Source organism: Trichoplusia ni, chromosome 26 (assembly GCF_003590095.1).
Source record: "Trichoplusia ni isolate ovarian cell line Hi5 chromosome 26, tn1, whole genome shotgun sequence".
Taxonomy (NCBI): domain Eukaryota; kingdom Metazoa; phylum Arthropoda; class Insecta; order Lepidoptera; family Noctuidae; genus Trichoplusia; species Trichoplusia ni.
In genome coordinates, this window is record NC_039503.1 from 4,422,889 (window position 1) to 4,435,218 (window position 12,330).

Below are 12,330 nucleotides of genomic sequence, written 5' to 3' on the forward strand. Positions count from 1 at the left end.
CGGGATCAGCATTTTGCAGGATCCTGCATGCGGTTTGCTCGTGTGAACACTAGCATATAATCTCTTTTGCGATCAAACGGGATCCTGCAGAAAACGGGATCCTGCAGAAAACTGGACTGCCGTGTGAAAGGGCTGTAACGGACCGTGAATAAACGGCTATCCTTGTATACATATTTTTTTTACCGGATGGATGGGCTGCCGTCTATATGCGTTAGTTTTGAACTGGTAGTCAGAGATTACACACGTGTGAAATGTCGAATAATAAGAAAAAAAAACTCGTATTGGCCTACTATTTGTACAAGAAGAAACAAAAAGAAATAGAAAAACGTAAAAGGTCATCGTGGGTGCATCCCATATTATTGGAAAGGGAAAAATATGGTGCATTTCAAACTCTTTTTACGCAGTTGGAAGAAGATGAAACTAAATTTTACAATTATTTTCGGATGAAGAAAGAAACCTTTCAACTATTATTAACAGCCATATATGATAAAATAAGACACGAGGATACTGACATGCGTAAATCTATTTCCCCGGCAGAGAGATTAGCCGTTACGATAAGGTATGTTAAAGAGATGTTCAATTTCAAATTATAGAAAAGGGGATTGATTACCTGTATTAATTAAAACAAAATTTAGTAGGTAGTAATTGTTTTATTATACTCAAAAATTAAATTAAGGAGTTTTAGAAAAATCGAAATCGTAATCAGGCGATGTGATTGAACTTAATTCAGTAATAATTGAAGATTGGGAATCATCTTGCTGCATGAGTTCTTGAGGCATCCTGGATGTGGATGGAATGAGTTGTGTTGGCTGATATTCATAGGGCATCCTGGATGTCGATGGAATGGGTTGTGTTGGTTGATATTCATGTATCCTGTAGTCGGGTGTAGCCGTAGTGTAGCCTCGATTAATATTGTAATTGTAATTTTGCTGCTGCATGGACGCTTGATTTCTCCGAGTTAAATTTCTCATAACTTTAATGACTTCATATTGGAATTCAACATAATCGTCATCACTATACTTGTCTACAATCGGAGCAATACCTTTGAAAAAACACATACTCTTACTCTTGTCTTCATCTTCAACTGATTTAATTAAAGCAAGCATTTGTCGATCAACTTCGCTACAGTCTGTCTTTCTCTTCTTGCTTGTTTTTGTTAAATCGGTAGTATTGGCTGGTGCGGTAGGGTCATTATTGGTTTGTGAGTCAGTTTCTTTGTTGTGAGATTGTGTGATGTTTTTTTCTGATGTAATACTTGCTTCCGTTGTTCGGCGAGTCACAATTTTACACAAAAAGAGCATTTGATCGTAGAATTTATATTTTCGTAGACTTTTTGCACCAGAGCCGGATTTACATTCCTTAACTTTTTTGTGATATTTCATCCAGTTATCTCTTGCATCGTTCCATTTTTTTATTATATCTTTGCCTAAAAAAGAAAAAATTGTTACAGATATTTAGCTGCAGGGAACACATTTAGTGATCTACATTACAGTTTCAGAATGGGTATAAAAACTATCAGCTGTATTGTACAAGAAGTATTTGAAGCATTGTGGGAAACCCCTTCTCCAATTTATATGAAACTACCATCGGAAGACGAATGGTTAACAATAGCAAAAAATTTCGAGACCAATGCAAATTTTCCTCATTGCTTGGGAGCCATTGACGGAAAACATATTAGAATCATCAAGCCAGAAGAAAGTGGATCAATGTTTTTCAACTACAAGCACTATTTCTCAATAGTATTAATGGCCGTGGTAGACACAAACTATAATTTTGTTTTTATTGATGTTGGAGCCTACGGCAAAGAATGCGATTCAGCAGTATTTAAAGAAACAGAATTTTGGAAAAGAATAGTAGGCGAAAAATTAAATATTCCTCGACCTAAGCAGTTGCCAGGTGCAGGCAGTGAGTTACCTTATGTATTTGTTGCTGATGAAGCTTTCGCTTTACATCAACACGTACTTCGTCCTTACGGTGGGCATCAACTTGACTCAATAAAAAAAAAATTCAATTATCGTCTCACAAGAGCGCGACGCTACGTCGAATGCGCATTTGGTATTTTATCCAATAAATGGAGGATTTTGCATAGACCATTAAATGTTTCAACAGATACTGCTGTTAACATTGTAAAAACATGCTGCTTATTACAAAACATAATTCATAAAGTAGAGGGTATTGCTAATAATGCTACTGACACTGCTAGTTCACACATGGTGTCTACTCTATGCCATTTGCCTCGTTCCCATTCAACACGAGGTAATGTAACAGCAAATATGATTCGTAACAAATATGCAGAGTATTTCATGTCACCAGTAGGGCGTGTACCATGGCAAAATCAACATGCATAAAAATAATGAAAATAAAATGTTACTTACCAAAATCATTTTTTTCTTTCTCGGACATCGTTTCAAAACCTTCATTTAACGCAAGACAAATTTCTCTCCAAGCGGCAAAAGACGACTGTCTATTTTTATAGCACTCTTGGGTTTTGTCCCACAGTACAGGCCTATTTTCAACCAAACTTATTAACAATTCCATGTCAATATTACCCATTTTTAAAAGAACGCAGGTAGACGGCACTCAATTAACAGAAAACAATACGTCCGGCAGCATCAACACGCACCAATACACTGGCGTGGATGACCGCCATTTCTTACACCGGACCGGTGTCCGTCGCGCCGAGGGGAAGGGGTGGTGCATCCGGCGTAAATTGTTCGCCGGACCGATGTCCGGTGCATGTACACACATTCATTATAATTCATACACCACCGCGAATCCGGCAAAAAACACGGTCCGTTATCCGGTGAAAAAAACGGACGTCTACAAGCGCTCTTAGGGGTACGAAAAATAGATGTTGTTCTATTCTCAGACCTACCCAATATGTATACAAAATTTCATAAAAATCGGTCGAACCGTTTCGGAGGAGTACGGTAACTAACATCGTGACACGGGAATTTTATATATTTGATAATAATTTATTATAATTATTATTAGGAAGATTTGATTTATCTTCGTTTGTACGATTGTTGTAATTTTTATACCGATAATTTTGATTAATTGTTTGTTGAGGCCGTTTAGGAATATATTTACAATATGTTGTATTCCTTGCACGATATTGTTGCTGGAAATTTTCCTCTTCTAACGTTATTTCTAAAGCCTTTTTTAACGTTTCTGGATGTTGTAGTCTAACACACCTTGCCATATTATCTTCTAAGTTACATACATTTCTTTCATTGTATGTAATGTTCAGTTTTAAAGACATTTCGTCAAACAGTAATATGCAGAGTTTGTCAGTCAGCTGGTTTCATTTTATTTGCTCTTGTTTTTAGCTGACTAAATATATAAGGATTGATCGCAGGTTATACATTAGCCTGATTTAAAAAAAATGTCGGTATTTGCTGTGAGGGCAAAACTAACATTCTTCGTAGAAAGCGATAACCTTTCGGGCTTTGTTTTCACATTGCCAACGCTAATATTTTTTCGTGGGTTAAAAATTTTCTGTCTTTTTGTTTTTTTTTGTGTTCTCTGAACTGCAACAAGGTCAAAATTTTTGCAGCACTTGGCAAATTGTTTACAGTAGCTATAAAGCTGCTATTGTTCATAAAATTTTTGGCTGCTTTCAATTGCAATAATTGCTTCTGCGCTCTATTTCTGCACTTTGAAAGTTTTACTCGCATTTTTATCAATTTTTCATACAACTGATGCTCCTTTTTATTCATTTTTATATTTTTAACTACTCTTTCAGTAGAGTTTGAACCTAAAAATAAAATAAAGCTATTAGCAAACAAGGTAAGTTTGGCATTATTATATAAACATTGTATATGAAGTACAGTCAAGTTCAATTAAATAATATTCAATAATATCAGCATTGTCATATATGGGCTATTACTAATGAATGGAAATAACACTTAGTAAAGGACACCCACCATGTTTCTCCTGCAGTGTGCAAGTTCCTCACCAGTTGCAACTTGTTGAACAGTTGCTGGAATACATATATATAATATTACCATGCAGCAAAAACCACTATAATGTTAAAACGAGCTAACTATGTTGTACGGTATACGGTAGTGTGGAAAGAGAAATGCAAAATTATATAAAACCAACCTTGTGACAACTTTGCATTTTCATTATGTTGCTATTGTAAAACAGGAAAACTGTACTATTCAAATTATGATTTTACAGAAAGGTGATCCATTCTTTTTTGTTAGGCAGAGAAATCCTCATACAGAAACATGACCCATGTTTTGCAAACAAATTTCATTTTTTATGAAAAGAAGCCACTACGGAAATATAATTAGTGTTATTATTAATTATGCATATACACGGTGATTTTTTAGTCGTCTTACAAAAGCAGCCCAGGTCATTTATCCGACATAAAATACCCCTAGGCGCTATTATTATATTTTTATCATCAACTAAGCTAATAGGTACGAAGAAAAAATAATAATACGCGAGAAATCTGAAACATGCTGTTAAAAATGTTTACGTTTCAAACTGTAGAGTATACCTACGCACCGAACGAGTCGAGCAGATCATTCCATCTCCATTTTTTACTTGACAAAATATTGCAAACCAAATAAACCAATCTAGCACAGTCCACGTGGACTGTTGCCCAATCAGATTGCCTAACGCTATTAATATTCCTTCTCGGCGCACGCGACGCCCCGCCCCTTTTACTTGAACTAGGTGAAGTATCTTGGCCTGCGGGTGGCAGGGAGGGCACCCTGACACTCGATCAGCCAGCAGGCCAAGAAGGAGACGGGCGCGTCGTCCTGCGCACCCGTTTTTATGAGAAGTGAGGGGTGGGCTTTTTACACCCATCCCTTGAGAAGGAGTCCAAAGGACTAGAGCCAGCCAGAGTCGCGCAGAGTATGCGCGAGCGATCCCGTGACTCTGGCTAAAGCAGTAGAAGGAGCTCGGGGTGTTTTTAGTCGGTGGAAGTCCGACATATCCCCACGCCGTGCCCTCGACGTGGGTTGAAGACATTAGCGTGTCACCCCGGAAAAAAAAAAAAAAAAAAAAAGGTGAAGTATCTTAGTTGTGTCCAAACACCGAAAGCGGAAGTGCGCGCGCGCTTTCGGTTGTCAAGCGTTGTCCGCGATTGATATTTAGTGACGCGCCGAGTGAACCTACCTACTAATAAGTGATCAAGGAACTATCGCTTCTCAAATGTATATACGCAAAAAGTGGTGACAATTTACGCGAAGCACAAAGATTATAGGTACTCTGCTCCTAACCATCTCGAAATTTTACACAACTGAGGAGTGATCCACCCGCAAATGCCAGAACTGCCAGCAATTTCAGCAGCAACGCAACAGCTGCTTGGTCACAACAAGTTTCGCAGCCCAGCTGGTCTCGAAGAGAACGTATTACTTCGAACTACACCCGCGTCATTGTACCTATACCCTATTCATCGGGGCTTGAGCCAAAGTGTAAACAAAGAAATCAATGTTCCCCAAACTTTTATTTTAGTTTTTATTTTAATTTAACAATCTCTATATGATTTTATTTATGTTTCAGTTTATCTTACATAGTTCACATGTTCAAATAAATGCTCAAGTTTTGTTAGGAGGTACTCAACTATGAGGATAATAAAAAATAAGAAAAAAAATCTAAGAAAAAGTACAAACATTGCTTAGCCCAGGTTCAGGTTCACTTATGTTATTACACGAAAACGTCATTATAACTAAAACAAAACAATTAACAAATAACTTTAAACGTAACAAAATAATAAACCTAATGAAAACAATAAAAGTAACAACGAAATAACATGAATTTAACGAAAATGTCTGCAGTGGGATTTCTCACATCAACAAGTTGTTCGATAGTAAAGATGGCGGATATGACCCGACCGATGAAAAAACGTCACATTTTGATGTAAAATGTTCGCAGTATCTGTGGTCTTCATTTAGTCGTATTAAAATGCGTTCCAAGTTTGAGAATAGTCTTTTTTTTAGGTTCTTTTACGTGTAAACTATTTAATTCATAATTAATTAAAATTAAGAAAATAATTTAAGGCATTTATGATATTTGATTTCAAATAAGTCTGAACGGATTACAAACGTTTTATAGACTTCGTACTAAAATATAATTTCTTATGTTGTCTGTGTATGCTTCTGTAGTTATTTTTATAAATTAAGTTCAGTACATCAATCGTGACATATAAAGAACCCTTTTTATAGTTTGTTTACCTTTTGGCTCATGGCTCGTTGAATAGGGTATAGTACGGTTGCTGCTAGACTTTCGGCACTGTAAGTATCTACTGCTGCCTCCTACGTATGTTAGAGAGAAAATCAAGATTACAATGATAAGAAAGAATAACTATTCTGCGCTAGGGCTAATGAACTGTGATAAAGAAGCCGCTCGCGGCCGCTTGCCGCCGCCCGCGCCCCTCTCCATTGTTACGGCTTGGACCGCGCTGGCAACAGTGTTTCGAAAAGTACGCCTTGCGTTATAATATTGAATAAAAATTGCATTGTAAATTTATCCAAACCTCATAAATAACATTTTTTTTATTATGAATGTTTTCTAGTCATTGGATACATGAACTAGGCTGCTTTTGTAAGACGACTATAATATCACCGTGTATAGTAATATTTTAATCTAATTTTATTTTAATACTACCTTGCAAAAATAGTATGAAACAATACTTTTACAGCTATAATAACATGTTATATACCTACCTACTTAGCTTTCTACTTAATCTTTTGTATTTATAAAAAGAGCTCTAAAAACGTAAGAATCTGAAGGTAAATGCAAATTTAGCGGTAGACATTGAGCTGCATACCGTATTGTTTCACCTTTTGTAAGTAATTTAAAATTAAGCACTGCCTGCTGTTTTACTGTGATGTGTATTTTATCACATTGTACCTTATAAAGTTTTAAGTTACCTTCTGCTTGCCCACAACTGCTGATCAGATTTTAAAGTTCAGATTTGCTTGTAGGAGTTCGATGGTAAGAAAAAGACGTGATTTCTCCATACTGTTTTATTTGGTTTTGCAGAATCTTGATGGGTTTCAAACTTGTCTTGTTGATTCATGTTGTCTGGTTGATTTAGTGACGTCATTGGTATTGATTGATGCGTGAGCGTGTGATGACGTTTGTGACATTTTCGGCAGAACATCCGCAGGCGACATTTGTATGCGGAATGTCCTGGGGCCAGACAATTGTAGCATAGTTTGTTTTGTTTTAGGTACTCACATCTCTCTGCTGGACTCAGTTTTATGAACTCCTCACAATGGCATAACGTGTGATCCTTTTCACACATAACGCAGCATCTCGGTTTTGATGTACTTGACGTAGACACGTGCACAGCGTATTCTTTTCCTCTAGATGAAGGCTTTTCTTTACTTGCAGATGTAATAAGCTCGAGCGTGCGGAACTTTGACTGTAGAAACTTGCTCAATGCGTCCCATTTAGGTAACTCGTCGTTAGTGGCATCATACGCAACTTCTTCCCATTCACGATGCGTCTCTGGATCCAATTTATGAACGACTAAAAATACAATGAGAGAGTGTGCGAGTGGATCCAGTGAGCTGGTTGACAGTTTTAGGTTTGTCAGTGCGTTCAGACATTCAGTCGTCGTATCCAATATCGCTTTGATGTTACTAGCCGTTTGCAAGGTTATCTTCTTTTGTGTAAACAATCGTTTCAATATTGAGTTGGCAATAATGCGTTTGTTACCAAAACGTGCCTTTAGCATAGCAAATGCGTCGTTGTAGTTAAGGCGCGGGCCCACCGCGGCGCACGGAGAGGCTACGCACGTGTATTAAGCTTCGCTTTGTAAGAAAATGTATGTGGTTGTGTCCACTGCAACCCACGGAGAGGCTACGCATGAATTGACGTCATTGATACATGCGTGGCTTGCTCGAATAGGCGGTTACATAGCTCAACGCTGTCAACGTGGGTCTACGTTTCCACTGGAGTACACGAATATGACCCACGACTATGTACAGCTTGCTTATCGCAGCGCAGTTTTCAGTCATACACCTTGTGGAACGGACGCATTTCATGTTTCTCGTATAAATCGTATCGAGGTACTGATAGAATGGCATTGACACTGACTTTGCTAGACAGTTCTTCTGACGATGAATCCGAAAGTGAGATTGATGATCTAGTCTTGGGTGAATTGCAAAAGAAAAGAAAACACCGGTTCTGGATTGAAAATCATATTAAATTCAGAAATAAACATGGAGAATACAAAACATTATTTATGACATTAAGTGATGAAAAGTTTGAAAATTACTATCGACTATCACGAAAAGACTTCCAGATTATTCATGAAATGATTAAAAGTAAAATAGAAAAAAGGAATACTAATTATCGGGAATCTATAAGTTCTGCTGAAAGACTCGCCATCGCCATTAGGTATGTTTTTTTTATTAATTATTTTTGAATGGTTCGAGATTCAAACAGCTGGAAATGTATCTCGAGGTTGAGGCAAGGGGTTGGCGTCAGACACGGGTCTCACATCAGGCAGGGGGCTGCAACCAGGCAGGGGGCTGCAACCAGGCAAGGGGCTGGCGTCAAGCACGGGTCTCACATCAGGCAGGGGGTTGCAATCAGGCAAGGGGCTGGCATCAAGCAAAGGGCTGGTTTGATAATTTGTGGCGCTTCTATAGCCATAAGAAGACGAATTGGAAGGTGTGGAGGAGTAGTAAGTATTCATTGAGTCATAGGACAATGCTTCTTCTTCAGCACGAGTAATTGTTTCAAAAATTTCTCTTTGGACTCGTAGTTGTAAGTACTTTGGTAGATCACGTGTCTTTTGACAGAAACTTTCAAATAAATGAGATAATGCATCTTGTGGTCGATTAGCATCAGTAATATGCTTTCTTATTTCATCTCTTTCAGCTCGTCTTTGCTCTCGATTTTTCTCTCGGCGCTGAATAATCTCAGTAATTTCCAGTTGCTTGCTGTTCTTCTTCCCAGATTGAATTGTAGATGTTGTTGAGAGTGAATATTCAGCCGGTGGGGGAGGTGATCCAACAATATCAATATCCGTAATTATTGTATCAGATGTGTTTTCAGTGTCGTGTCCTTGTGTAGGATTCGAAAAATTTGAAAAAGTCTCGTTATTTTCTCTGTGTGGCAGTAAAAATTCCATTAAATTCTCATATTTCCACGGTTTCATATTTTGTGCTGCCTGTCCTGTAGTAAGTCTTACGTCTTCGAAGAGCTTCTCTATGACTATCTCTTAATTTTTTCCAATGAGATTTAGCTTCCTTACCTAGAACAAAAAAAAAACATAATAATTGTATGTTACAGATATATGGCAACAGGAGATTCATACCACACCATAGCTTACAGTTATAGAGTAGGAAAAACCTCTGTAGCAAGGATAATCGATGAAGTTGCCGATGCTATATGGGATTGCTTAGCGCCTCTATATTTAGAAGAAATTAAAGATGAACATAAGTGGAGAAATATTGCTGAAAATTTTAAAACTTCATGTGACTTCCCTCATTGCGTTGGAGCTATTGACGGCAAGCATGTCACAATAAAAGCACCTCCAAACTGTGGATCAGATTATTTCAACTATCTTAAAGATCACTCAATAGTGCTTTTAGCGGTTACTGATAGTAAAAAAAAAATTATAATGATAGATATTGGATCAAAAGGCAAATTTAGTGATGGGGGAATATTACGAGAAAGCAACTTTGGTCAGAAGTTATTTGCTGGTAATCTAAATCTTCCGCCTGATGAAGCACTTGTAGAAGGTGGCATCGAGGTTCCATATGTCTTTATCGGGGATGAAGCATTCCCTTTATTATGTAATTTGATGAGACCATTTCCCAGAGAAAACAACATTACACAAAATAAAAGAATTTATAATTATCGTCTTTGTCGAGCAAGACGAGTGGTCGAAAATGCGTTTGGAATTCTGAGTGTCCGTTGGAGAGTTTACAAACGACCTTTTGAGTGCAAAGTAGATACAGCCATAAAAATAGTGAAGGCAACTTGTGTGCTACATAATTATTTAATGGAACATAGTCTCAACTACAATTCTGTGACAAATGAAGATATAGCAGCAACTCCAGTTGAGAACCAACTTTTTGACTTAACCCTTTTACCAGCAGAAGGATCCAAGTGTAGCAGGAAAATAAAATTTGGGGTATGGTTTACCAAAATTAAGCTTTAATTAAGTACAAAAAAAAAATTAAAAAAAAATAACATTTACTATAAAAAAAACATGGTGGCAATATGGTTGCCACTGCTGGCTTGGACATTACCAGCTTGGGCATCAAAAATTAGTCTTAGTAACAATAAATAGAAAAAATTGTCTTAGTAATAATAAAATCGTAGGTACAAAATCAATCTAAATATTATCAGTCTGCATAATCAGTGGACATTACTAGCTTGAACATCAAAAATTAGTCTTAGTAATAATAACATCTTAGTTACAAAATCAATCTAAAAATTATCAGTCTGCAAAATTACAATCAGTCAACTCAATCAAAATGAAATTGTCGAAAACAGGGACTTATACATAAAGGAACTTCGCATCTTTCACATATTATTTTTGATCTCTTGTTATTTGTCTTAGTGCTGCATAATCTACAACGTTTGTATGTTTCTATTTCCACTGGCCAATGTTCTCCCAACTGTTCAGTCCTCAGTCCATCTGGAACACTGTGCACTGTTTTCTGTCTCTCATTACTCTGCTTACTTTTCTTGATGTTGTATTTGGGCATTGAATGAAAGCTTCTCTTTCGAAATGACAGGTTATTGATCAGTTCTTTTGATAGTGCAATCCGGAAATACTTTTGGGTCATTACGTTATGTACTCGTGAATTACTCTTATATAGTATATAAGCATTTGTGATCGCGAGATCAATAAGAAAGTAGAATATTCTCTTCCACCATTTTTTACTTTTCCTTCCCACAGCATAAGGAGTCCTTTTCTGATCAAACCTGTCCACACCACCCATCCGCTTCGTGTACTCAGGTATCATTTGAGGACAATTATAAGCTTTCTTTGTCCCATCTTTTTGGGTGCGCGAGCAAGTCCTTCTTTGTTTTGGGTGAAAAGCAGTACTCAAAACAGTTACTTGTTTCGTGTCTCTCCATACAGCAAACGCAACATTCCTTTTCACTCTCCACTTCCATTTACCCCTCTTCATCTTTTTCACCCGTGCATTTTGTCTTTTAGAAGCCTCTGCAGTTTTGCTGTCTGCCTCCTTGTCTCCAGTAAGTTTCGGCTTCTTTACTAAAAGAGGTAAATCTTGCCTGTCACTTCTTACCGTTGCTGTTGAATATATTTCATGATCGAACAAATACTGTAACAAATCAGTACTCGAAAAAAAGTTATCAAATGCTAAATGACCACGATAATTTGCTCTGATCAAAGGCTCACACAATGACTTGATCACATTGCTTCCCAATCCTGTCTCCGTCGTATCAGTCTTTCCAGTATAAATACGAAACATGTAAACGTAACCTGTAGAGCTGTCTGCCCTAACCCAAACCTTATAGCCACGCTTCACCGGCTTCATAGGCATGTATTGTTTTAGGCTACTACGGCCTTTGAATTTGATCATGCACTCGTCTATTGATTGAGAATTTGTTGTTATAGCACTTTCTTGGCACTTCTCATTCAATTTTTCAAGCAGAGGCCTTATCTTGTAGAGTTTATCATAATCATCACTATCTCTGGCCGGCATCTGCGAATTATCGTTGAGGTGCAAATGCTTCATGATGTGCTGAAATCTCTTTAGAGTCATTGTTTCAGCTATTTCTGGCACTTGTAGTACAGGGTCACTTGACCAATAGTCCTCAATACTCGGCAAAACATGAATACCCATTTGAATGAGAACGCCAAGAAAAGCCTTGATTTCTTCAACAGTGGTTGGTGTCCAATTCCTGTTACCTACTTGCGAAGCGTATAAATTAGTTTGGTCTACAATCATCTGTAGTACATCATCACTAAAAAATAAACCAAAGTAGGTCAGAGGTTTCGTTCTGTTTGGAAGTTGTTTTGAAGACTGAATGTGCGGAGTATCGAAATAGCTGAGATCTGGATTCTGGGTCCATTCTTGTTTTTTCCAATCAGTCTCATCTATGTCCGAATCTGAATCTGAAGACGAAAAATCCGATAATTCACTCACTCCATCAATCCTATCTGGCGGATATGGTGATGCTATTGGTGCTGCGTCACTCTGGAGTCTTGCGACTGAAGGGCTTTGTTGTTGTGGAGGTAGTGGTGCAGATCTTGAAGCACTTTGAAGTCTTGAAGCTGAAGGACTTTGATGTGGGACTGCTGGTGTAGATCTTGAAGCGCTTTGGAGTCTGGGGAGTGAAGGACTTTGACAAGTTGATGAGGATGGAGAC

The 12,330-nt window shown here is 37.6% G+C and overlaps 1 protein-coding gene across 1 annotated transcript; it reads right to left on the bottom strand.

Moving 5' to 3' along the window:
• Nucleotides 1-6,742: 6,742 nt before the first annotated feature.
• On the bottom strand, nucleotides 6,743-10,075 carry LOC113505676. The gene has a single exon (XM_026888478.1). It carries the CDS (start codon nucleotides 9,131-9,133, stop codon nucleotides 8,408-8,410), a length of 726 nt encoding a protein of 241 aa, XP_026744279.1. The 5' UTR covers nucleotides 9,134-10,075; the 3' UTR covers nucleotides 6,743-8,407.
• Between the last annotated feature and the right edge of the window lie 2,255 nt (nucleotides 10,076-12,330).

Bases quoted from the DNA above. Each gene is read 5' to 3' on its own strand.
- LOC113505676 (XM_026888478.1), bottom strand. From the start codon at position 9,133: ATGAAACCGTGGAAATATGAGAATTTAATGGAATTTTTACTGCCACAC.